The sequence below is a fragment of the Fusarium verticillioides genome, chromosome 6 (genome assembly GCF_000149555.1).
Source record: "Fusarium verticillioides 7600 chromosome 6, whole genome shotgun sequence".
NCBI lineage: Eukaryota > Fungi > Ascomycota > Sordariomycetes > Hypocreales > Nectriaceae > Fusarium > Fusarium verticillioides.
This window is the reverse complement of record NC_031680.1, coordinates 3,575,708-3,599,329: the sequence shown is the minus strand read 5'-3', so window position 1 is coordinate 3,599,329 and position 23,622 is coordinate 3,575,708. Positions and strand designations below refer to the sequence as shown.

Below are 23,622 nucleotides of genomic sequence, written 5' to 3'. Positions count from 1 at the left end.
CGTCAAGCCCTCACAGTCACAGCAGCAGCAGCAGCAGCAATGAGCTTCGAGGCCATCACAGACGGCAGAGCATTGATTGTAGTGCTGGAGGGATACTGCATTTCAGCTCAGCTTGGCGCCCAGAACAGTTACCGAAAAGATAGTGGTATGAGTTTAGAAAGTAAAAGACATAAAAATGCATGTTAGGTCCCTTTGCCACAGGCGACATTGTTACATCAGATCATCATTAAATTACTAGCTGTCCCTCAAGATATTTGTGATAAGTAGTTGTGAAGACAAAAGGATTTCGGCATTTACATCAATGATCAACGCAGTTATACGATAAGTGATGAATATAACCTCAGTTTACAAGAAAGGCATACACGCTAAATCTATATACATATGATCATCCAAGCTTCGGTTTAAGAAGAGTACTCGGAGTAAAAGCAGCTAGTAGGGTGCTCAATCTCGGCAACACGGGCGTTGAAGCCAAGACACTCGGCGTCAGTGTTTCCAGGGTGAGTGGCTCCAGTAGCAATCCAAACAGTCCAAGAACCATCAGGGCCGTCACGGCAGGCAGTGAAGCCGCTAGCATTGTCAAAGTTGAGGTTTCCAGACTTGTCGATCTTCCAGCCCTTTGTCTCGAACGAATCGGGCAGAGGGTTCTTGCTAACAGTAGCGTACTGAAGAACACCTTGGCCTATACCTTGTTAACAACGATTCAATTAATAAGTGTCAAGTGAGGACTTACCCATTCCAGAGCGATCAGTGTAAGCGCGCTGCTGCTTCTTGCCGGTGTTGTACAAGTACAGCTCACCCTCGCTCAGACGGAAGACAGCTGATCCATCAGACTTGCCGGAGCAGGTAGCGTTCTGCTTATCCGCTGGAAGACCAAGCAAGAAGCCGTTCTCAGTGGCGCTGAAGTGTGTGAAGTGGATGGGGCTGGCGGAGCGCAGAGCGACGAGGCCGAAGGTCTTGGGGACGGGAGAGTTGCCGGACTTGGCGGGGCTGGTCTTGGTGCTGCTGCACTCCTCTGCAGGGGCGGCGGCAGCGAGGCCGAGGAGGGAGGCGGCGAAGAGAGTCTTGAACTGCATTTTGATTGATGTTTGGTGTTTGGATGTTAGACGTTGGATGTTCTGATGGATTGGATGGTTGGAGTGAGAATGGTAGATGGAAAGAAGTGATTAGGATAAGGACTTATATAAATGTGAATACGAGGTCCCAAGGGATCTTCAGTTGATCTTTTGACGAATGAGGAGTGCAACGGCAGTTGTTGACATCATTTGAATGGGGGAGGATATACCCCTGTCATAAACTTGTCCCTTTAATGTCACCTACCGTTACATCCAATTACAACAGACTATCGGGTCTTTCGGACTGTTTCACATAGAAATTCTTCCGCCAGAAAACTTAGGCTTCTAATTTAAATGACAAAAAGGTTTAGGTACCTTTTTAGCCTGATTATTTTTGGCACCTCTTTTTACCAGCCACAGGTTTTTGAGGCTAGCTGAAAACAAGAACCTCGCCACTTCACTGCCTCCCGGATACGAGATCGAGAACACATGATGGGTTTCCATCTCGTAAAGCACGGCATATGTGCCGAGGATCGCCAGTAACGTGCCAGTAGAAGATATCCCTGCATTAAAACAACAGAACAAACTAGATGTTGCTATGGGCTATTAATACCCACTGACGTAGGCCGAGATCGATGCGAGATCCACTCACTACGGCTAACGGAACGGAAGCGGATGAAGGATCATTTGCCTACAACTGTCATGGCAAGCTACGCAGTAGGGAAGTCAGCTGGAATGTCGTTTTAATCTGAGACTTTTCTAGAATGTATTTCACGGGTTCAACAGGGTCGCATGAATTCATTTCATCGCTAAACTCTAATCCAAATGAGGCGCTGATCTAACTCGCGACCACGTCACACTCACTAACCTCTCCACAGTTTAAAAATAGAAACCATCATGCATTTCATTCTCTCTACCGTAGCACAAAAGTTCAGCCTTCGTATTTCCTCAACGTTCAGCCTTAACAATTTATCAACCTGACCGCTGATTCTTGGCCAATTCCTCAATGGTCTTTTCAAAATCCTCCGGCTCCCTTCCCAATATCTCTTTCATCGTGTTTGTCACACCAGCTGTTTCTCCGGCGCGGATGGCGTCCCATGCTGTAGCCCATGTCCTCGCTTTCTCCTCTGTTCCGAAGTATCCTTTGATCTGAGGGAGGTTAACGTACTCGTCCACGCTGATTTCTTGGATCTTGAAGTCTTTTCCTGCGGCGCGCGATAGGACTTCGACGGTCTCTGACAATGTCCAGGATTTGGGACCGGTTAGAGTGACGATCTGGTTGGTGTATTTGAATGATAGTGGTGATTTCACATATGAGGCGATGAGACGTGCAGTCGCTTCTCCGAGCTCATCTCTCTTGACCCAGCTGACGCCAGGCCCACTTCCATCGTGCGGAATGAGAATCTTGGACGGAGGATTCTTGAGGTCGAGGAATGAAGTGTAGATCGGGAATGACTCGCTGTATAGACCCTCGCGGACACTCGTCCACGTAAATCCCTCCTTCGCACTCGCAATCTTTCGCAGATGCGCCTCGCTATCAAGATGCGCACCCATGACTTCGGCCTTCGTAGTACTCTCACCAATCGACGCGAATCCAAGCGACGAGTAGAAAACATGCTTCACCCCAGCTTCAACCGCTGCGTCAAGTGCTTTGGTGTGCACCTTTGTCCTGTATTCGTGAACATGGCTAGGATACGAGATCAAAAAGAGAACATCGATCCCCGCAAAGGCAGCCTCGAGTTCTTCAGCGCTAGACTCATAAGAAGCTTGACGAACTGTAGTTCCATTCTCCACGTATTTCTTGGGAACCTTTTTGGGATAGCGGTTGATGAGCGTGACTTTGTCGTTTGGGACTTGCGAGAGAAGATGAGTGTATGTGCTGGTGCCAAGAGCTCCAGAAGCGGGGAAGATTCCGATTTGCGTCATATCAAACCTCGTATTAATCTTGATGACGATGGAGTGAATTGATGGTGCTGGGATAATTGCAATGTTGTATTAAAGTGAGGAGTTGTATCATATTTTATCTAGATATCATGGAAATCCGTGGAGGTGAGTCTGACTAATCGACGTGCTCAATATGACGTGATGCCATCCACTCCGAGAACTCCATGGTGTTTCTTCACTAAATGCTACCCTATTGCCCAAACAGTTCTAGGATTTCTTATCGGTCCTCTTAAGCTTGATGTAGTTATACCATATTTCCAACTTGAAGTCGGCAAATTTGGTGATAAATTCCTCAACGGTGATGTTGATAAACTCTTCGAGAAATGCTTCGCCTCCGTCCCAATCTTGGCCTCGTGACTTTTTCAGAACATCAACCCAGAACCAGCCCGAAGCCGAGACCACATTATTAATGGCGATCTGAGCATATTTCTTTAGAGCTTCGTCTTTCTTGCTTTCGTCGGTCTTGATCTTGTCCTGGTAAACTTGCCAGGCTGGCTGCACGATCAGCTTCGGCTCTATAGACTGCACCTCCCATAGCGGTGCGACGGCCTCATCCTTCAACGCCGCTTCGATTTCCTTTGGAGTGCGCTCATGACTTGGGAAAAGAGCCATCTGCATCAGCTCAGGCAATGCCAGCATCCCCTCGCCGACCATTCTCATCAACCCAGCTTGGAGAACTTGTGAGCCCGGCTTCGAAGGGGTATTCTCCCCATCCGGCGCCTGCCCTCCAATAGCAGCGATAAAATATCCTCCGCTTCGAGTCTCCTTTGCCCTCAGCTTCAGTAGCTTGATGAGGTCTGTATGCGCTGCTGCAGCGAGTGCTTTGTGACGAGCAACTGCGAACTCAGCTGGCGATGCTGTTGCGTCAAGACTAACAGACGGAACGTTCTCGAGGTAATTGAAAGACGACCAGGAGAAGCCAATGTCGGCTTGGCCTGTTGGAACTACCTGTTGATAGAATCCCAGTGGAACAAGACTTGGCACGATCTGGATCTTGCTGTCTTGGTTGGTGAAATTGTCTGAGACTGTCTTTGCCAGAGTTCCAAAGTCGTTAAATGGGGTATCCTCGAAGATGAGAGAAGCTATTGCGCCGTCTGGCAAAGTTGAGATGGCCCTCTTTACCGGCTCGATGCTTGAGTGCGTCAGCATGGAAGTGTGAATCTGGGGCTTCAGGCTTACGAGTTGGCGCCCTGGGCAGTTCCATAGTCAACGACTACCAGATTGTCTCCTACCAGATGTCAGTATTGTTTGATCAGTATGAAAGACCGGCAGGCTATTGCTTACTGTCCGAGAAATCAGGGATCAAATCAAGACCAGCCTTCATCGCTGCATTCTGAATCTCAGAGCGTTCATTGTAGTGTTTATCACGCATCGCAATGCGAACAGGGTTCTGAGTTGAAGCCATACTAAGTTCACAACATCAACGGACCATCACCAGTGCAAGTCCTCCAGAATAAATGACGAGGCATCATCTCTCTTTATACTTATCCCAATCCCTTCGGACTCGGGCTTTGCTGATGCGAAGAGTCACACGAATAAGCACTACACATGCAACCCCGCTGCTTACCCTCCTTGTCACACAAATCACCCAACATCTCAAACAGAAAGGCACAGGACTGTGAATCCTTCGGAAGGTTCGGCACTGATTGGTCGTCTCGCCATTCGGGGAGCAGTCGAGTCGATTTTTCGCTCGTGAGGAGTGAAATGCAGGTTGCGTGGCCCAATGGCAAGGCGTCCGAGAGTGGATCGGAAGATTCTGGGTTCGATTCCCGGCGTAGCCGTGATAGAAGACACGGGAATACATCCAATCCAATTCAAAGACTTGACTAGACTCAAATCTTTTATTTTATTTTTTGATACTTTGGCCTGGTCTGATCTGCAGTTTGAGGCGTTATCAATCTTGATACATGACGCGACCAATACTCAAGTGAAGCTGGTCGCATTCTCAGAGGCTGTTGTTGATTTGGCACAAATCAAAATGCCGGCTCACGATCTTTCAGCCTTATAAAAGAGGATCTTATTATTTGGCTGTCGGGCTGACAACATTTCTCTTGTTGTCATAGTCGTATCTCGGCTCACGGCCCTGGCCCCCTTTCATTCCATTCCCTAATGTCAACTACCCATAGCGTCTCCCCATTGTACAAGACCCCTAGAAGACATGGTCAGTAGGTCAGTAAGTAGAGCATATAGCAATATAATATTATATCACCTCAACCTCGATCTCAACAAGATTTACTTACGCCTTATTTAGCAGGAACATTCTAGGCCGTAGTACTGTTGGCCGTAGTACTGTTGGCCGTAGTACTGTTAGCTGTAGTACTGCTAGTTGTAGTAGTACTGTTAGCTCTAGTACTGGTAGTCATAGTACTGTTGGCTGTAGTACTATTGGCTGTAGTACTGTTAGCTACAACTGTTGGCTGTACTGTTGGCTGTACTACTGTAAGCTGTATTACTATTGGCTGTAGTATTGTTGGCTGTACTGCTGTTGCCTGAGTACTTCTGGCTGTAGTACTTTTGGCCTTAGTAGTCTTCTTTTCACTCCCGGGCGGGATGCAGCACTTCATAGCTTCATCAATCCGTTCTCTTCTTTTCTTCGAGACTTCGGCTTTGGGTTTGTTTACCATGCCTTTGAGTTCCTCGTTGCAGTTCCTTCCGTCTTTACTCAATTTGCCCTTCATCTTCTCGCAGCATTCGTCAGTCTTACGATCGTTCGGTTTCCCTTCCTCGCTGGAGCATCTCCATGTTATGATCTCTTTCCTGATTTAAACCTTTAGTCACAAGTCTCAACTGCGAGTAACATATCTAACTCACCTCAGTCTGCATGCTTCTCCTGAAGAGAGAAGAGTGGTGAAGAACAAGATCATTAGCAGGGAGAACTTCATCTTTGGTCAACAAAGTCGAGGCTGGGTTTGAAGATGGGGTATGTGGATGGAAGCGCGATGCTTTAGTGATGAACTCTGAGTGGCAATTTTGTGGGTGCTGGTATCCTGCCTGAACAAGGTTTGGGAGAGGGTTGTTCTGGGTTGATAGCCCTGACAGCTGGTGCTAATTTCGTGCGCTTGAGTGAAGTAAATGGGCCCCTTTAGTAGTTACGATCTGAAAAACGCGTTCGAAGTCAATGGCCAGTGATGCCGCGCAATCAGACCACTAGGGTGCCACGATGAGTCATGATACAACACTCATCGCGTCCTTGATTTGCATTGGCAGCAAGGATATACAACCTTGTAGCCACTGATCAGCCAAGTTGACAGCACAAAAATATAACCTTGTTGGTTTGAGTTGAGGCAAAAGAATTAAACATAAATAATAGCCAATGGCTGAAATACAAGTAAACCTGCAAATGTCTGTAAGATGTTTCTGTATAGACGAGCCTGATTCAGGGGTCCTCATGCACTAGAGAAGCCAATATTAACATGGCTTCAAAGATAACAAGCTTTATAATCGGTAACCTATCAAGTGTTGTGTAATCTTTCTGTAACAAGGTTTTGAGGCTGAGGGTAAGAGGCACAAAGATACAACACAAAATTAACACAAAGGCAACTAAATTCTCTGCTGTTTTAAGCTCTCACCCGCAAGTCTCTACTGCAAATGACACATCACATGATATAAGGCCTCATACACTGCGCCAAAGAGTGCTATGCGCAGAGGAGAAGATACTCGCTTCGATGAACTTTGCCTAAAATACTTCACACATCCAGATTTACCGCAATTCATTATTCCCAAGGCGCGCGCTGAGGATCTTGAAGCCTTGCCATCTCCAACAACAGCCGGTAAACATACAGACCCATGTCGACTTCACGAAACGCTCTGGCATGCCATTGTCGACCTCGCTCTGCGATCTGCCTCGCGACCTCTTTTCCGGAGGCAGTCGAGGTGAGATAAAAGACTAGCTCCGGGAGCTCTTCCATACTTTGACTGATGGGTACATAGTGCAGCCAAGGTACTAGTCGATCGTCGTGCCATTCTTGGAATAATGTCTGCTTCATTGGCACTGACTTGGAAGCAAGTAGCTTGTGATAACGGCCGCTGATACCGTTGCCGTCTATATCAAAGGCAAGCGTTGACTTGAGGGCTTCGTCTTTATCTACCCGGGATTTGGTGTTGAAATAGGCATCTTGGTCCCTACAGGCTTTTCTCTGGCATTGGAAAATGCGGGTGAAGGTGACATCAAAGAGTCTTCCATTTAGAAAAGAGGATTTGACTTTCTGCAAAACACTACCTTTCGTTCGTAGGTAGCCATAACATTTGTTTGTTCTCAAATTCTGTGTGAGTTCAACAAACCGTTGTCGATGGAAGAACTGCCATCGGGTATCAAGCGCAAACCCTCCAGTGGTTGAACCTGCCCAGTAGAGCCTGTGTCTTTTTCGGCCCCAGTCAACATCTCTAGACTCGTTGTAAATGAATTCTTGCTCGGTATACGCTGGGCTCGGAATGAGAATGTCACTCATCGTGGATAGTTTGCCGGTTGAGAAGATTGGAACCAGGCCATGGATCGGGCGGAACGAGACGGGACTTGTTATGAAACCATGTGAGCCGCTGTATTCTTGGTGCTGACAGAGATCTTGGGCTGATGAGATGTTGGTCACGAATGGCAGGCCAAATGTGTTGATGTCGTCTTGGCCTCCTGCTTCTCTCTCTCTAAGGGCACAGGTCTTGGTCACCAAGTCCCATATAGGTTGTCGGCTGCGATCTTCCACAGTTATCCCTCGATCGTGGGGAGAAGATGGTTCAGCAGAATGATGAGAAATAACACGAGGTTCATCGATGTGATTGACAAGAAACGTCACATCAGGAAGTCCAGTGAAATTGGCCAAGATATTGTTAAACATTCGCGATACATGTCTGTCAAAAGTACGATATGAGTGACTGCATTTTGTTGTCGACGATGTGCCTGAAAACTTGCAAAGCCACAAATCGCTTCCAGGGAGGCTTTTCGCCTGATGCATAACATCAAGAACCTCACTGCCGCTCAGCCTCCAGAACGGCGATATTGTCTGATACAAGGAGTCGAACTCGTCGACCAATGGTGAATCATTAGAACGCACAGCGTCATACCATTTCTTGAAGCCTGGAGGTGGCTCTCTACCGTATTTGCTCTGATAGGTATGCGACGCGGCGTCGAAGGCTGTCGATTGCCTTCTATATTGGTTCTCGAACTCTTTCTGTGCTTTGTTATACAGGGCCATGACTGGATGTGGTGTCTCCGTGGTGAAGGTAGGAGCATCGGTTCGTGCGTGATAAATAGCCATAATGTTGGTCACATATGGTATTATCGGTAGCATAATGCAGGCGTACAAGACTCGCGTTGGTCGTATCTGTCTGGCGACGAAACCAGAAATCTGGCCAAGGCAGAGCAAGGCACATACAGCATTTAATAATGCTTGGCTCTCAAATGTGAAATCGAAAGGATCGCCCGTTGCTAGAAGACCGAATGTGGTCATCAAAGTCGGAAGAGTCCATGACGTGTGACGAGCCTTGGATTAGAAATTAGAAGCCCGTAGATGAATGGAGGGGAAATGGTTAACGCACAGCTCTGGAAGCACATCGCCAGAAAAGCGCCTTTACCAGTCCCAGGAACAAAGCGTTCAAGGGACTAGCTCGTGGAAGGCCAAAGACAGATACTCTGGCAAGACTACCAACTAAAAGGATTCCAGTCACTCTTGGTGCAAGAGAGTAAACATGCTCTTCGAAGGGATTCAGGTGAGGTAAGAAGTAACCGCCCTTTGGTCTTGATTGGAATGAAAGATAGGCGATGAAAGAGGCGCCAGTTGCAACACCAGAAGGCACAAGTCCAGAGTAATTCCAGTCAATCAGAACCAAGGTCAGAAGAGCTGCAATGATTGCTGCTATCCACAGCTTACTGGACAGGGGGGCTAACTTTGAGATATCCGCGGCATCGCGCCCCTGAGGGTTACGATTCAGGCTTCCCTCTGTCCAAAGGAGCAAGGGGGCCAAAACAGGCTACGCATTTCTGTTACAATCAGCTTCTTCCAGGGCATGTTATTGAACATACCAAGAGCTTGAAACTATCCGCCTCAGCTCGACACCCGGATACGATGGAAAGACAACCCGCAACAGCCCACAGCGACAACGCTGAGGGGAGAGTGTGCCGAGGCTCACGCCTGGTGGGTAGATCGGCACTGACATGTTCTACAAAGGTATTTGCTCTAAATATCATCGGCAAGCATGCCCAACAGAAAATCTCCGACAAGAGTTCGTCCTCTCGGCGAAAGAGGTAGCTTGTTACTACTATGACAAGCAAAGCCAACGCAATTGAGGTTTGCGGGTTACTGCCAAAATCTCGTGGAGTATTCATCGTTGACGAGGGATTTCGTTACCATTCGTGTACGAGGTACGCAGACGAGCCAAATGGCAATGCGGATTCGTATCAAAGAGTTTACAAAATGGCTCGGAGAACCAACGTTGGCTGTAAAACAGACCGAACAGTAAAGAGATGTCATGTTGGATGTGCATTCCCCTCACGGCAAAGAAATGCCGTGATCATCCAATTACGATGGTAGAAAGCTCGTATTACGGACACTGTTGGTTCTGTCAAATGTCTGAAACTTCTGGTACCGAGTTGTGTTGGTTGAGTGCTTCATTTGCTTCTTGTTAGCCTCCACTCTGTAGTCATAGCGGGTTAGAAGCACCAATAGGGGGTTACGGATCTCTCTCAAAGGCGGTTACGCTAAAATTAAGCTGTGTTGGTTATCCTGCATGGCCTGATAAAGGCTTGAATGCCTCCAGGCCGTACCGGAAAATCCAATCAGATACGTCTATCGTACAGGGGCTTTCATTTAAGCTATCAGCCCGTGCCAGTTAAGCTTCCTTTTTGCTTCTCAACTGCATCCTTGCTTGCATATCACATTTGCCCACTGCCGAAATAGCCGGACTGAAACCTGCATCATGGGGCAGACATTTTGGCTTCTATTGTATTGAATCTATAGGGTTCTAAAGGCCCTTTTAAGCTAAAGAGAAAGGCAATTTATCGGGGCCCTTAACCTAGGCGGCTTATATAATAAACAGCTTAAGGTCATTTAGTAGATCAACTAATTAAAACTTAAGATAGCTTTTACGCTGGTAAGCTTCTGTATGCGGATCCTTTCGTCGCCGCCTTCGAACGGGCGTCTGTGTCACTTTGATAGGTATTACCACGTCAGAAGGTACAAGATGGACTTCAGAAGCCCCGAAACTGAGACTATTTCCGAGAAGCAACACTTTAACTTGCAGCTTTGGCGCTCGTTTTATCATCTCCCTAAAGAGATTTTGAAATGCCGCGAACCACGAGAAGCCTTCTGTTGGCGAAAGGCTATGGTCTATAGTCATGAGATCGATGACTAAGTATATCTGACTTCTGGCCCGGAGCAATACTGACCCGAGTAGTTGAAGCCAGTCTTGTTCCAAGTTAGCTCGATGGAACTGTGCGCATTGAAGAGACATGGTGCTCTCCGTGATACAGTCTGGTGGTAATTTGAACGCCTGTAAAATGAGGTGTTTAAACAAATCTGTGGTTGAGGCTTTGCCCTCCTCGGCATTATTCTGCGGCCCTCGAAGAGCCCAGACCACAGGGATGTTTTTCGATTGCAGTTGCTGAATTATATTGATGCAGAATTTCCTCGAAGCATGGCGGGCATGATAACCACCTTTAATAATAGCCACTTTCGACTCTGGTGCTGAAGACCAAACTTTGAGCTTTGGCGACTGCCAGAACTCATTGGTCGTCCCATAGAACCGAGCGCGGTCCTGACGCATCTGCAGCGATATGTTGAAACGAAAAGCTTCCATGGGATCACCGAGCTTTCCCTTGGAGATGTGCGACATGATCTGTGAGAACTGTAGATCTGAGAGTTTTTGGTTTGTGTCCAGCTGCGCGCTTGAGTGTAGAGCCTGGAATGACTCTAGTTTTGCTACTATGGTCTGGTTTGTATGTAATAAGGCGCTCGATTGTGTCGCTTGAAACGATTCTAATTTGGCGGCGATGGTGTTCAGTTTGAAACTAATGTCCCTGATTTCCACCTGGGCGCTGGAGGCAGCTAAGTGATCGATCTCCCGTGCGTTTACCGTAATGTCCTCCAGAAGATCTCGATATCGAAGCTCTGGAGGGCGAGTGATGCTATGAATGAGATGGAGTAATTTGCCCTCCTGGCACCATTCATGAGCTCGAATGAAAAAACGCACAAGGTTGGCGTAGAGGTTGCTGACTGCTTGCTTTATCCGTTCAGTTGGATACAGAATGGTTATGAGTTCGACGCGAGGTAGTGATTCTGCGATTTGTGAGAGGGCTTTTGAAATGAGACACATCGTGGCTTCATGATTTTGTGCAGACTCGATCTCATCAGCAAACTTTATTCACGGGTCTAAAGAGAGTCTTCATTGACTTACTACGAGGACGAGTTTCATCGCTCCCCAAGCCAGTGAAATATACTCAGGATGGTGCTGAACCAGAACATCCATAACATTGCCATAATGATGAATCTTGGAAATGGTTCGCTGGAGCCACTTTCTAGTCTTGTAGAACCGCTTCTCATCCGAGTATCTCACGAGCGAATCGCGAACTAAGGCTTGAATGTCTTGTATACTGCTGAAACTTTGGGAGAAAACGACTTTGTCGACATCGTTTGTTAGGTCTGAGGCGAAACGGTTTAATCCGTCTTGAAAGGCTTGCTGAGCTACTGGAAATGCAAAATTCGTATGACTATCGAATTAGTCAGTGAATATAGAAGTGGTAAATTAAACCTGGTTGAATCTAGGCCTCCTTACGAACGTGTGGCTTGTTGCACTTGGATATTCGGCGAATACCAAGTGTTCAGATAATCTGACATGGGTTGGTCCATGGCGTACGTGGGCGGATATAGCGGCTCCAAGTCAGAGCTCAATTTCACCTTTGAGGTATACTCTGATATATTGTATGTTAGCAAACTCTTAAAGACCAGGTAAATGAGTGAGTTTAAGCATGCATAACTTGGCCTTGAAAAACTCACAAAAACTTGCAGTGTCTTAGCACAGCCCTGGTATAGCCCGTGCGGCTGAGCTATCTCATACCAGGATCATTCATTGTCTCCTTTTCTTATTCGTCAGCTTACTCTGTGTTTCATGCTTGGTGATGTGGCCGGGTCTATCCGTGCCAATCAAGGATCATAGACCCATGAGCATGATGTGTCTTACATCAGGCTGGCGGTAAGAGAGATCGCAACGCGAGAAATTGGCTGCCTCATCAAATGCCCCCTCAGTCTTTCCATTTTTCACTTTTACGTAGATGCTTTACCCGTACCTTACAAGGACGATTGCAAGTTAGTTTCTCATCTTTATCTTCCTTTTCGCAGCCTTAGCCGAGGCGACAAACTCCATCAAGATTGCTCCAGAAACAGTAGACAAGCCCCCGAAACGGTTGATTGGGCTGGGTTCATGGACTCCAAGTGTTGAGCTTCAAGATAACCAACATACTGGGGAACCATTTGACTGGCCCAGTTCCTGGACTCACGCAAACGCTGGACTTGCTGCAGACGCTTCGGAAAAGGCCATAGACGACAAAGAAAGCGGAGAGGAAGAGTTTGGCTTAGAAGACACTGCCGATAAGGAAGCCGATAATAAGTACAAGGAAGTCGAGGGCAGTGATAACAGCGATAGTCGTAGCGATAACGATAGCGACGATACCGGTGATAGTATTACCAGTGAGGGCCACATCAGATCTGCAACCGAACTTGGCAGCCTCAGAGACAGATCCTGCAGTGGCAACAGCGAAAGTGGAAGTGAAAGTGACTTCGGAAAGACTCTTTACGAACTCGCTACGGGGATATCAAGTGGCCGAGATAAGGACGAAGAAGAATCTGATTACCAGCCCTCTAATCACTCCGAAGACTCTTTTGGCTCAGAACTCTCCTGGCCGCTACTACGCCACATCACTATCTCACGGGATCAAACGCATGCCAGCTCCTTCAACAAAGAACTACTTGCCGCGCTTGAGCAAAACCAGCGGGAACAAGACTTACCCATAAATCAGGTAACTGAGGGGAAAGAGGAAGAAGACCACCTTTTACAGACATACTTCGCCTTCCCCTTGGCGACTAGAACCCCCGCCCTTGACGACTACCAGATGAAACTCATTCTTTTGGATCAGCAGAATAGGAGACGATTTATGATAGCCAGGCAGGAACAGGACATGGTTCTAGGTCCCTCGACTTCGGTCGAGGTTGCCCCAGCACAGATTGTAAATGCTGCCTTGGAAGTTGAACATGAGACTAAGAAAGACAAGGAACCTGCCAATGCCGAAGCTCCTGTCAACTTTGTCCAGATCGCGCAGCTGGAGCAAGAGATACAGAAGTTGCGAAAGCTGCAAAACACACTTAAATCTACTACCTGGCTTGTCCTTTACAAGATTGAGGGCGAAGAGACTACCTACCTTGTAGAACCCTCTTGGATCTTGAAAAAGGAGCAGCCACTCCGTTTCAGGGGAAACGAGCCGCTAGCGGACGAAGCTGGGTATCTTAAACATAGGCTTGATGCTGCATTTGTGGTGTATAAACACTATGAACCTGGGTTTCAGTCAAAGGATGTCAGAAAGGCGGTGGCAGAAGGATCAACTATACCAGTCCCGAAACCGGCTAGAGAGGTTGTTCAGCCTCTCTCTGAGCAGATGATTAGGGAACTGGATGAATATGTTGACTCCCTTCCATCTTTCAAGGAAAAGTTCTCTGGTTGGAGATCCAAGGATCCTATCGAGTCGCCTTTTCTATTTTGGTACTGCTATCGATCTTCAGGTACTCTTGCGGGTATGGAAGAGCCTCACAGGAAGCAGATGCTACTTCTTACAGAATGGATCGACAGAAACTACAGTGAAATGTACGCTGAAGTGGAGACCAAGTTCTCGGAAGGTCATGTATCCAAAACAACGATGCCTTTCTTCATACAACCTGGAGAAGTACTGGTATCAAAGAATGAAAAAGGCATCCAGGGATATATGGCTGAGTCGTGGCCTGTCAAACTCCATTCCACTACTTCCCCACCCGATTATCCCAATGGGGCTCCAAAGGTTAGTCAAGCCTGGTCTGTCAAAGCTTGGAGTTACGGATATGATGGGAAGTTCTACCGCAACTCAACCACACTCTATATCGATCTCAAGTTCGACGAAGACAACCCAGATGTCAGCATCGCAAAGCTGAACATCCTGCCGATAAGGTTTGGGAACAGTGAATTCCGCACCAAGCTCGACCGTCGTGGACGGACTATGTGGGCTTGTAGAAAGAGGAATCTAGTTGCCTACAAAGACACTACTGAGGACGATCTCTCTGGGGTGAGTAAGCAGTTGTATTATGTTTTCATAATGTTGACATCAGCTAGGAGGGGGAGAGATACATGATCGACTTCAACACATACAAGCAACTTCATTCAGATTCGCACAAGTTCAAGATAGCCTATTCGTCGCTGAGCAGTCCAAATCGCAAAGAAATGGACGCGAAGGTTATGGAATGCGATGATCCGCCCCATGGTGCTGAGCTGCTTGTCTTCCCCAACACAATTGTCGGCTACAACCTCCGACAGAAGAAATGGCGTAAGAATGATCCAAAATACTTCTTGTTAACAAAGGTCACCGTTTGATATACTAACTTGGTATCCAGAGGATCTCCAGATCGATCTCATGCAGAAGGTCCTCTGGAACAAGCAAGCTTTCAGACATTTGGTTATCGACCAAGAGATCAAGGACATCATCCAGGCTCTTGTTACCAGCAAGTTGGACACTGATCAGACGACTGACCTTATCCAAGGAAAAGGCAACGGGCTGATCATCCTATTGCATGGAGGACCAGGTACAGGCAAGACCTTTACTGCTGAGAGTGTTGCAGAGCTAGCTGAGAAGCCGCTCTTTCGCGTCACTTGTGGTGATATTGGTACAAATCCTGAAGCGGTTGAGAAGTATCTTGAGTCAGTCTTGCACCTCGGTAAGATCTGGGGCTGTGTTGTCTTGCTTGATGAGGCCGATGTCTTCTTAGAGCAGCGTACTCTTACAGACCTTGAGCGTAATGCACTAGTCTCTGTGTTCCTGAGAGTCCTTGAGTATTATGAAGGAATCTTAATTCTGACCTCCAATAGAGTCGGCACATTTGACGAAGCTTTCAAATCTCGAATTCAACTTTCACTCCACTATGAGAGTCTAACTAAGAACCAACGGCGAACCATTTGGGAAAATTTCCTCAATCGACTAAACAACCTTGAGCAAGAGAACTTGAAGATTGAGCCCATTGAAGAGCGGAAGCGCAAGTTCGAAGAGAACAAGGGAATCAATTTTGATGACATTGAACGCCATTTAGCGGATTTGGCGGAGGAGCAAATGAACTGGCGACGAATTCGTAATGCGATCACGACGGCACGACAACTTGCCAAGTTTAAAGGTGAAAGAATGATGTATCGGCACTTGGAGCATGTCATTAGAATTTCAAGGAAATTTGACAAGTATCTGGAGAAGGTTAGAGATAGTTATACTGATGACCAGGTGGCTAGGGAGGAAGGTATTCGATAAAAGGAGAGCCAACTTCTGAGAGCGTTGAGAGCTTAAGTCAGTAGAGAACTTGTTCTTGATGTCATATTCCATTGGTCGTAGTTTGCGAGCATCTTTCGGCGCACTGCAGGAGTTAGTCCCGTGTTAGACTTTACACGATTCGTTTCACCTCTACGAGTCCCATATCCAAAGGGCCATTGGAACAGGTACATGAAATCATGAAAGCGAACTGGATCACCCATTCATCCTTGACCAGGCGTCAATCAACAGCTTAACAGTCTCTCCAATAAAGTGTTGCTCAAGATTGGCTATACAGACATCTTTCCTCAAATCACTATTAACGAAAGACGCGGCGACAGCCGTGACATGGAGGATGAGGACTTGGAAGATTTCAAACTAAGTTTTAGACACTTGTGCCTAGAGAGAAACTTGCTATTCTTAAGATTAAATGCGCCGCGGGCAAACGGCCTGATGAGGCAGGCCAGAAAACGATTATGGGCGATGTTTCAGCGACAGCGGTACGTTGGCATAGGGTCTATTTTTTACGTTAACCCCCTCAGATACTTCTACGAGTCTACATTGGTAGGGTTTTTGGTTGGAGCTGCAAGCGACTGAAGTCTGGCGTCTTCCCTGTTGAAGTAAATACAGAAGTACAAGTCCCTGAACAAGGCAGCGTTGGCACTAGCCCTCCATCTCAGTGGTTACATCCTTGGTTCTTTTCCTGGGTAGGTATTGCCAATAAGAGGGATCCGAGAGCTTTCTTCACGAGCCAGGGCATCGAAAGCCTCTTTTTGGAGCATCCGAGACCAGTTCCCTTATGACTGGGTAGCGATGGGGGGCTTCTGCCAGTGCCACATGAGCTTACAAGGGAATAGATACGAAACCGCCTGGCAGGGGTTCTTCTTGACCGAGAGCGACATTATAGGCACCGAAAAGGACATCACTGGTGAGCTCAAGATACACTGTAATGACTGCTCCAAGCCTATTGTTTGGAAGACAGAAGTCTCTCACGGTAAATTCGTAATCGTGACGCTGCAATTCTCCTAGGAAAACCTGGAAGTCATGGCAGGAAAGAAATTTTACTCGGAGTCGTTCATTAGCACTCTGAAAGACAAACTGGACCTCGATGGATTCAAGGAACAGATGCCTGTTCTTGCTCGTGACTTTCATTGTGTACTCGATTCATTACAATCTGCGAACTGGTTTCAGACCCGTTATTTTCTGTTTCGATAAGATGCAGTGTTTGATTCCTTTCTTTCCGTCAGCCTTCTTATATCGAGCTGAAGCAATCCTGGATGGTTTGGTTTTCAAGGAGTTATATAATACAGCAAAGAAACAATCAGGTGCCCTTAAGTCTAAGATCCAAGGCTCTCAGTAAGCTCAAGGCATCCACTGGATATCTGGTATCTCTGGGTCGAAATTGATTTACTGAGTAATTGAACAATTATGTAACAACTTCTACTGATCCACTGGGCAGAGTTTTGCTATCTTTTTGTCTTATCAAGTTGCGTGTTGATTAGGTGAGAGAAACATCATGATACCGAACTCCGGTGTCGGACCGAGATGCTTGCGCCCTTTTCAATGTCATGACATTAGCTCGCAGCCATCTTGACAAGATAGCATAGTAGATAGCTATATACCGGCCGACGATCCGACCGAGATCCGATAATATGAAATATTATAAAACTGCCAGTAATCGCCTTGAACAATGCAGATGGCCCGTTAGCACCAGAATATCAGATTATCAATAGTGATCTTCACCATGACATCCAACAACTTCGTCCTCACGGCAGAGGCTCACTCCCAGGCCCTACCCAACTTCCATTTCTCAACACAAGCCGTTCACGCAGATGATTTTGTCAGTCCTCACCGGGCCATCGCCCCGGCTATGCACTCAGCTGTGAATTACCGCTATGCCCGCAATCCCGATGATCTCGTTGAGATGGAAAACGACGATGTACTTACCCTCCTCACCCTTACTCAAAGAATTACTAACATTTTCAAAGCCAAATGCTCCATTCGATTCACACGTTTACTCTCGCTACACAGCCCCCAACTACAGCAGACTAGAAATCGTCCTCAAGACCCTCTTCAAGAACCCCGTTGTATCATACTCCTGCGGCGTCGCAGCGTTTCACTCAATGTTAATCGCCATCAACCCCAAGAAAATCTTTATCTCTGATGGCTATCATGGTGTTCATGCTGTAATCGAGCTCATGACTAAACTCAACGGTTTGAAGAAGCTTTCGCTTGATGATCTTGATCAAGCGGGGCCTGGGGATATGATCCATATCGAAACACCACTGAACCCTACGGGCGAAGCGAGAAATCTTGCGTTCTTTAGTCAGAAGGCTAAAGAGGCGGGGGCGTTGCTTACCGTTGATGCTACGCTTGCGCCGCCGCCGCTGCAGGATCCGATTCAGTTTGGGGCGGATTTGGTCATGCATAGTGGGACGAAGTATATCGGTGGACACTCTGATATGCTCTGTGGTATTGTCATCGTTTCTCCGCAGCAGGTTAAATCCGGGCTGGAGCAGACATTGAGGGATGAACGAATGGTGTTAGGAAATGTCATGGGAAGTTTGGAAGGTTGGTTGGGCATCCGATCACTACGAACTCTTCACCTACGAGTGATGCGTCAGTCCCAAACCGCCGAGGCACTCGTATCATGGCTCAACGCCGGTCTTTCAGACTCATCATCCGTCATCGGGCGTATAGTCCACAAGATCGCACATTCATCCATCCAACAAAACGCAGAGTGGCTGAAGGGACAAATGCCGGGTGGTCACAGCCCCGTGTTCAGTCTATGGCTGAAGAACCCAGAGCATGCGAAGCGGTTACCAAGTAAGCTGTTTATCTTTCAGCATGCAACGAGTTTAGGTGGTGTTGAGAGTTTGTGCGAGTGGCGTGCTATGTCGAGCCGTGGGGAGGATCAGAGGATGTTGAGGATTAGTACTGGCGTGGAGGACTTGGAGGATCTGAAGGGGGATTTGATGCAGGCTTTTGAGGCTTTGTTGTCAGAGTTCCCATGAGTTATGAGATGTGATGCTGCTAATGAAAGGAGATGATGAACAGTCATGAAGCTGTGAGGATATATATCGTCTTCCTGATTTCAGTCGAGAAGATACGAAACGTAGGCCACCAATTCCAGGATATTGAACTTTCTTTCTTTCCCTGGTAAGGAGAGAGCAGCAGACTTGATATCAGTGTGCCAAATACAGCAGGTAAAGGCGTTTTAAACTTATACTCAACTTACTCAAGCCTTATTGTCGCTTAGGATCGAAGCCTGAGTTTCTTTGCTCCACGTGCTTTTCAGCTATTAGGCCCCGAACTATCAGTGTCTTTATGTTCCTGATCATTTGAATACAGGCTAGTAGTTGCAGGTATTTATATTGCTCATCTCCACGAGACCAGCAGTTATTATCCATATGTCATCAGCTAGCTACGCAGTCTAGACTTGTAAACCGACCTTTATACACCTTCTCCCAATGTAATCTGCTGTAGGTTTTCATTCTAGTTCCAGCATGGGTCTAGGTGGTATGACTATATCATCACCGACCCTGACGCAAATCTAAAACCCCAAAAGACTCTACAACCTCATGATCCTCCAGCATCAGCAAGCACGGATCAACTGATCAAGACCGACTAAAACCCGTCGCATCTCGCGTTCAATAGACTTTCGTTCCTTGGACATATCTTGATCCAATCTTGCCCCCGAAGCACCCGTTTGGCTGGATCTATCCGGGTCATCCGGACGCACCACCAGATGGTTCCCACACACCCAGTTAAGTTTATTTGAACCTCAAGATAGTAGATTTTGCACTGTATGGACTGTTTAAATTAATTTCTCGATCTGCAGTCTAATAAATTCTCACTGATGGGGGCGTTGTTGCTGCGGTTCGACTGCCTCGGGGGACGAGCAGGTGAGGAGTCGCATCTGTATTGTCGGGGTATTATATTTTCGATATCGGAAGGCTTATGCAAGTTGTTGTCGATGGCGTCTCTTGGGCCGATTGAGCGTTGTTGGGAACAAGCCAACATTCTTGGCTGCTGTTGTTGCTATTGCGATATCGGGACCGTGACGTCGGTGTAAGTCGAGAACAGTGGAATGGGTTGAGGATCGACTGTGATCAATTCAATAAAACACAAGGCTTGGAAATACCAGGCAATTGACATCACAAAGGCAAAGACAAAGATAATTAATGTAAAGATGAATCGATATTCAGTCTGTTTCTGATATCTACACATTATGCTCATGTACTTTCTCCTCTCCTGGTCACCACCGTGACCTCCCAACTTTCAGGTATAATTAAAAAAAAAAAAAAAGAGATAACCTCCTCAGGAATAGCAGCAATTGTTAACAAGATTCATAATCTTTAGACGTTGTCGTCATGCTCAGTCATGGGAACATGCTTGACCTCACCAGCACCCATAGTCTGGGCAAAGGTGGTGTGAGGTCGCCACTTAGCAGAGGTTCGGGGAGTAGTCTCCTCCATCATCTTATCAACCTGCTCGAGAGACAGGCCCTTGGTCTCGGGGACGAGGAAGTAGGTGTAGACGAAGGCGCAGGTGCACAGACCGCCCCAGATGAAGAAGACGGAGGACTTGAGGTTGCCACGGTTGGTGCCGACCATGTAGGGGGTGATGACGGCGATGATGGTGTTCCAGAGCCAGTTAGAGGCGGTGGACAGACCGACACCACGAGATCGGATGGGGAGAGGGAAGATCTCGCCGATGACGATCCAGGCACCAGGGCCCCAGGTGGAGGCGAACCAGAAGATGAAGATGGCGATGAAGGCGATCTGGGCGTTGACGGCGCTGATGTTGTTGGCGATGACGCGGTCAGGGTTGCCAGCGGTGGGAGAGGCGTGGGTGTGGTTGAAGCCGACAGTGACACCAATGATGGCGACGATGAACTGGCAGACAAGCATACCGAAAGCACCGATGAGGAGGATGCTTCGGCGACCGAATCGCTCAACGGTCCAGAAGGACAGGGGAGTAGAGCAGACGTTGACGAGGGTGAAGACGAGAGACATGAGGAAGACGTTGCTGATAGCACCGGTGGACTGGAGGAAGGGCGTAGAGTAGTAGAAGATGAAGTTGACACCGGTCCTGGCTATTGTTAGTGGTGATCTTGTTTTGGGGTTGGGGTTGAGACAACTTACCATTGCTGCATCATCTGCATAGAAGTACCGAGGATGGTTCGGCGAAGGTTAGACTTGCCATCCCAGAGGCTGCCCTTGAAGCAGTTGGCCCAGCTGCCGAACCAAGTAGTGTCGGGGATGATCTGGCGCTCGTACTCCTCGTTGGCGATGATCTCGGCGATCTCAGACTGGACGTACTTGGAGTCCTTGGGCTGGCCACGGACTCGGGAGAGGGCTTCGATGGCGTCCTCGATGCGGCCACGCTTGACGAAGTATCGAGGAGAGTCGGGGAGGAAGAAGAGACCACCGCCGAGGATGACGGCCCAGGGGAACTGGAGACCGATGGGGATCTGGTAGGACTTCATGCTGTCGAAGTTCTCGGTTCCGTAGACGACGCAGGAAGCGAGGAGGAGACCGATGGTGATGCAGAATTGGTAACCGGCGACGAGGGCACCGCGGACCTTCTTGGGGCACTGGTAATTGTTAGCATGGTGTTGATGTGAAGAGGGAGGAGGATAAGGCTTACAATCTCAGACATGTACAGGATGACGATGGCAGACTCGAAACCGACACCGACACCGGCAATGAGACGACCGACGACGATGCAAGCGAGAGCATCACCATGACCAGTAATCATCTGAATAACAACACCAATAGCGTAGATGAAGCAACCCATGATGACAGTCCACTTGCGGCCGATACGGTCGGCAAGATCACCAGCGATGAGGGCACCGAAGAAGGTACCGCAGGAGAGGATGGAGGTGATGAGAGACGTGTGGCTCTCGCTGAGGCTGTCGGCACCAGCGCCCTCGACCTGGTGGATGAAGTACTTTGAGCCGTTGACACCGTTGATGTATCCGGAATCGTAGCCGAAGAAGATGCCACCGAACGAGGCGAAGGCGCACATCATGTAGGCCTTCCAGGTGACGGGGGCCTCGATCTGCTCGACATTTTCGGCAGTCTGGAGGGCGACGGAGCCGCGACGCTCCTCTTTGTGATCTTCAACGCCCATTTTGAAGTGGTATTTTTTGTGAACCAGGCAGAAGAAGATTTGAATGAGGGGGGGGAAAGGAGAAGGGGGGAGGGTTATTTATTTGTGTGAAGTCAATCACAGGAGGAGAGTGGATGTGAAACAAGCTGTGTTGTTGAAGTGATGAGCTGTGATGAGGAGGAGAGAGTCTGTACGAGGGAGGGGGGAACAGGGTCTATTTAATCTCAAACGAGCAAACTGAAGATGTGCGTGTTAGTTCGTGTGTCTTTCTATTACCAACGATGAAGAGAGCATGCCATGCCAATGCCAATGCACCTTGACACTGCTGCAAGCTGGCCCATCCCATCGCAGCTAATCCAAACAAGGTCAAGGACCTCCATCGCCTTTCACAAGTGCTACAAGGGGGGGCAAGGTTACAAGTTGCCTACTCGGGTAACTAAGGTAAACTTGGCAACCATCGGCCGTTCACGAGCATCCAGATTCTTCTGATCCTACCACTCTCTCGCGCCAAAGAAACAGACGCGCAGTGAGGTGAGCGAGTGAGGTGCCCATGACCTCGGAGCTTTGCGAGTAGCTTAGCGTAGCTTGGTTAGGGGCCAGACGCTAAAAATGGTCCCGGGGGCCCATGGGGCACGGTAAATGGGGGAACAGGGGGGGCATCACGCTGTGTGCACGCCCCCTAAAGTGCGGAGGCGGCCGCAGAAAGAATGCCATGCCATGAGGTTCGGGTACAGGTAGTGGGGTGCGGGTAAGAAAAACATGGCAAAAATACGGAGAAACTTTGACGATTTCGATTTTCGGGCGTCTAAGTGAAAATGCATGCATTCCTTATAAATGACACTGAATGAATAGCATGAACAATAAACAAGTAAGTGTCAATTAATCACATACCCTTCTTCCATCTCACCAAACCCAAGATCTTCTGTACCACAAGACCATCATGTGGTGAGCATGTCACCGTCTCACAAGAACACGTTCGTTTCGATCCCATCAACTAATTAATTAAAAATCATCCATCACGAAGAAGAAAAAAAAACTTGACGCGCTCCAATATCTTGATCTGGGCTGGTCTGGGGGAATCTCGTGGGGCGTGCTACGAAGTAAGGCCGAACACAAAAGAAAAAGAAGAAGTTGCCCGTAGTTTTTTTAGTGGAGGGCAGCGGTTAGAAAAGACCCATAACGTTAACGGGCCTGGGTCTACAGGGAGAAGCGCCGAGTAATCGCCCGGCCGTTTATTTCCTTGCGCTTGCGGCTTGTTCTTTTTCCATCACGGGACCTTCTACGAGAAAAAGGAAGTGTTCTAGAGTGTAGAATTCGAGTCAGACGGGAACGGACTTTAAATGGGAAGAGAGGGTTAGACCAAGCTGGCGGTATAACCCATGGAAGCATCGTGACGATTACGAAAAATGAATGGAATTTAGAGATTAGCTCAGGGTAGAATTGACGAGGTGATGAAGCCTATCTTTGATGCTGATCACTGTAACCATATCTGCACAAATGCCATGCTAACGTTTCCCGTAAGCATAGCGACACCACACACTCACCCAAGCTTCAGCCAGTAATCGGCAGTCCTCTCGCAACCCTCTTCAAAAGCCCGACGCGGGGAAATTCACCACACTCACCACTTTCTACCAACAGCTGCTGCCCAGTAGAATGCAATACCCAGCAAAAGGAATACAAAAAGGGGTCCCCACGGGCGACTCTCGGTGGTACTCGAGACGCTACGCCCCTGCTGCCCCGACTGCATGGATGGGTTGTAATTGACCGAGCTCACCACCGCGCAACCCAATACTTTGGGGTAATAGCGTTGTCCCCTTCCCACTCATGAGACCTCACTTTTTTGCTGGTCTGGGGAATTGGATTAGAAACCTCCTCCCCCAGAGAAAAGTGTCAACGAGTGCCTCCGAGTCGGCGACCGAGATGCCTTGTAGTGGCATGCTATGCATCCGACCCCAGAATCTCCGGATTTTCAGGCCAAGCGACGACTGCGGGGAGAGA

At 48.0% G+C, this 23,622-nt stretch overlaps 10 protein-coding genes and 1 non-coding gene across 11 annotated transcripts; 4 read left to right on the top strand and 7 right to left on the bottom strand.

Annotated features, from left to right (window-relative positions):
* Positions 1 to 12: 12 nt before the first annotated feature.
* FVEG_01630 (hypothetical protein) lies at positions 13 to 1,393 on the bottom strand. Its single transcript, XM_018888634.1, has 2 exons — positions 731 to 1,393; positions 13 to 679 (listed from the first exon to the last, which is right to left on the bottom strand). Exons 1-2 carry the CDS (start codon positions 1,071 to 1,073, stop codon positions 402 to 404), a joined length of 621 nt encoding a protein of 206 aa, XP_018744610.1. The 5' UTR covers positions 1,074 to 1,393; the 3' UTR covers positions 13 to 401.
* Positions 1,394 to 2,024: 631 nt separating this feature from the next.
* Positions 2,025 to 2,978, bottom strand: FVEG_01631 (hypothetical protein; the record flags this gene model as incomplete). Its single annotated transcript, XM_018888635.1, has 1 exon — positions 2,025 to 2,978. One exon carries the CDS (start codon positions 2,976 to 2,978, stop codon positions 2,025 to 2,027), a length of 954 nt encoding a protein of 317 aa, XP_018744611.1.
* A 225-nt stretch (positions 2,979 to 3,203) lies between these two features.
* FVEG_01632 (hypothetical protein) lies at positions 3,204 to 4,401 on the bottom strand (the record flags this gene model as incomplete). Its single annotated transcript, XM_018888636.1, has 3 exons — positions 3,204 to 4,128; positions 4,176 to 4,224; positions 4,281 to 4,401. 3 exons carry the CDS (start codon positions 4,399 to 4,401, stop codon positions 3,204 to 3,206), a joined length of 1,095 nt encoding a protein of 364 aa, XP_018744612.1.
* Positions 4,402 to 4,705: 304 nt separating this feature from the next.
* On the top strand, positions 4,706 to 4,777 carry FVEG_14889. The gene has a single exon. It is a non-coding gene; the product is annotated as a tRNA-His (tRNA).
* A 331-nt stretch (positions 4,778 to 5,108) lies between these two features.
* FVEG_01633 (hypothetical protein) lies at positions 5,109 to 5,674 on the bottom strand (the record flags this gene model as incomplete). The annotated part of the gene is made up of 3 exons (XM_018888637.1): positions 5,109 to 5,145; positions 5,237 to 5,300; positions 5,509 to 5,674. 3 exons carry the CDS (start codon positions 5,672 to 5,674, stop codon positions 5,109 to 5,111), a joined length of 267 nt encoding a protein of 88 aa, XP_018744613.1.
* An 850-nt stretch (positions 5,675 to 6,524) lies between these two features.
* On the bottom strand, positions 6,525 to 9,409 carry FVEG_01634 (hypothetical protein). Its single transcript, XM_018888638.1, has 3 exons — positions 9,010 to 9,409; positions 8,526 to 8,957; positions 6,525 to 8,470 (listed from the first exon to the last, which is right to left on the bottom strand). The coding sequence occupies exons 1-3, from the start codon at positions 9,310 to 9,312 to the stop codon at positions 6,710 to 6,712; spliced, it is 2,496 nt and encodes an 831-aa protein (XP_018744614.1). The 5' UTR covers positions 9,313 to 9,409; the 3' UTR covers positions 6,525 to 6,709.
* Positions 9,410 to 9,902: 493 nt separating this feature from the next.
* On the bottom strand, positions 9,903 to 11,903 carry FVEG_01635 (hypothetical protein). The gene is made up of 3 exons (XM_018888639.1): positions 11,757 to 11,903; positions 11,379 to 11,691; positions 9,903 to 11,321 (listed from the first exon to the last, which is right to left on the bottom strand). Exons 1-3 carry the CDS (start codon positions 11,828 to 11,830, stop codon positions 10,050 to 10,052), a joined length of 1,659 nt encoding a protein of 552 aa, XP_018744615.1. The 5' UTR covers positions 11,831 to 11,903; the 3' UTR covers positions 9,903 to 10,049.
* Positions 11,904 to 12,229: 326 nt separating this feature from the next.
* FVEG_01636 (hypothetical protein) lies at positions 12,230 to 15,663 on the top strand. The gene is made up of 3 exons (XM_018888640.1): positions 12,230 to 14,286; positions 14,334 to 14,544; positions 14,612 to 15,663. The coding sequence occupies exons 1-3, from the start codon at positions 13,090 to 13,092 to the stop codon at positions 15,508 to 15,510; spliced, it is 2,307 nt and encodes a 768-aa protein (XP_018744616.1). The 5' UTR covers positions 12,230 to 13,089; the 3' UTR covers positions 15,511 to 15,663.
* A 320-nt stretch (positions 15,664 to 15,983) lies between these two features.
* On the top strand, positions 15,984 to 16,536 carry FVEG_14890 (hypothetical protein; the record flags this gene model as incomplete). Its single annotated transcript, XM_018903925.1, has 3 exons — positions 15,984 to 16,007; positions 16,138 to 16,214; positions 16,365 to 16,536. 3 exons carry the CDS (start codon positions 15,984 to 15,986, stop codon positions 16,534 to 16,536), a joined length of 273 nt encoding a protein of 90 aa, XP_018744617.1.
* Positions 16,537 to 17,146: 610 nt separating this feature from the next.
* Positions 17,147 to 18,792, top strand: FVEG_01637 (cystathionine beta-lyase). The gene is made up of 2 exons (XM_018888641.1): positions 17,147 to 17,446; positions 17,496 to 18,792. The coding sequence occupies exons 1-2, from the start codon at positions 17,252 to 17,254 to the stop codon at positions 18,519 to 18,521; spliced, it is 1,221 nt and encodes a 406-aa protein (XP_018744618.1). The 5' UTR covers positions 17,147 to 17,251; the 3' UTR covers positions 18,522 to 18,792.
* An 896-nt stretch (positions 18,793 to 19,688) lies between these two features.
* Positions 19,689 to 22,218, bottom strand: FVEG_01638 (hypothetical protein). The gene is made up of 3 exons (XM_018888642.1): positions 21,160 to 22,218; positions 20,655 to 21,106; positions 19,689 to 20,601 (listed from the first exon to the last, which is right to left on the bottom strand). Exons 1-3 carry the CDS (start codon positions 21,643 to 21,645, stop codon positions 19,866 to 19,868), a joined length of 1,674 nt encoding a protein of 557 aa, XP_018744619.1. The 5' UTR covers positions 21,646 to 22,218; the 3' UTR covers positions 19,689 to 19,865.
* Positions 22,219 to 23,622: the final 1,404 nt, after the last annotated feature.

Coding starts and splice junctions, on each gene's coding strand:
- FVEG_01636 (XM_018888640.1), top strand. CDS start 13,090: ATGAAACTCATTCTTTTGGATCAGCAGAATAGGAGACGATTTATGATA. Junction 14,287..14,333: donor CTGAGGACGATCTCTCTGGG/GTGAGTAAGCAG, acceptor GACATCAGCTAG/GAGGGGGAGAGATACATGAT. Junction 14,545..14,611: donor CCTCCGACAGAAGAAATGGC/GTAAGAATGATC, acceptor CTTGGTATCCAG/AGGATCTCCAGATCGATCTC.
- FVEG_01634 (XM_018888638.1), bottom strand. CDS start 9,312: ATGAATACTCCACGAGATTTTGGCAGTAACCCGCAAACCTCAATTGCG. Junction 8,958..9,009: donor CGGATAGTTTCAAGCTCTTG/GTATGTTCAATA, acceptor AGAAATGCGTAG/CCTGTTTTGGCCCCCTTGCT. Junction 8,471..8,525: donor GGCGATGTGCTTCCAGAGCT/GTGCGTTAACCA, acceptor TTCTAATCCAAG/GCTCGTCACACGTCATGGAC.
- FVEG_01635 (XM_018888639.1), bottom strand. CDS start 11,830: ATGGACCAACCCATGTCAGATTATCTGAACACTTGGTATTCGCCGAAT. Junction 11,692..11,756: donor GTGCAACAAGCCACACGTTC/GTAAGGAGGCCT, acceptor CTAATTCGATAG/TCATACGAATTTTGCATTTC. Junction 11,322..11,378: donor CGATGAAACTCGTCCTCGTA/GTAAGTCAATGA, acceptor GATGAGATCGAG/TCTGCACAAAATCATGAAGC.
- FVEG_01637 (XM_018888641.1), top strand. CDS start 17,252: ATGACATCCAACAACTTCGTCCTCACGGCAGAGGCTCACTCCCAGGCC. Junction 17,447..17,495: donor TTGAGATGGAAAACGACGAT/GTACTTACCCTC, acceptor ACATTTTCAAAG/CCAAATGCTCCATTCGATTC.
- FVEG_01638 (XM_018888642.1), bottom strand. CDS start 21,645: ATGGGCGTTGAAGATCACAAAGAGGAGCGTCGCGGCTCCGTCGCCCTC. Junction 21,107..21,159: donor TCCTGTACATGTCTGAGATT/GTAAGCCTTATC, acceptor AACAATTACCAG/TGCCCCAAGAAGGTCCGCGG. Junction 20,602..20,654: donor ATGCAGATGATGCAGCAATG/GTAAGTTGTCTC, acceptor AACAATAGCCAG/GACCGGTGTCAACTTCATCT.
- FVEG_01630 (XM_018888634.1), bottom strand. CDS start 1,073: ATGCAGTTCAAGACTCTCTTCGCCGCCTCCCTCCTCGGCCTCGCTGCC. Junction 680..730: donor CACTGATCGCTCTGGAATGG/GTAAGTCCTCAC, acceptor AACAAGGTATAG/GCCAAGGTGTTCTTCAGTAC.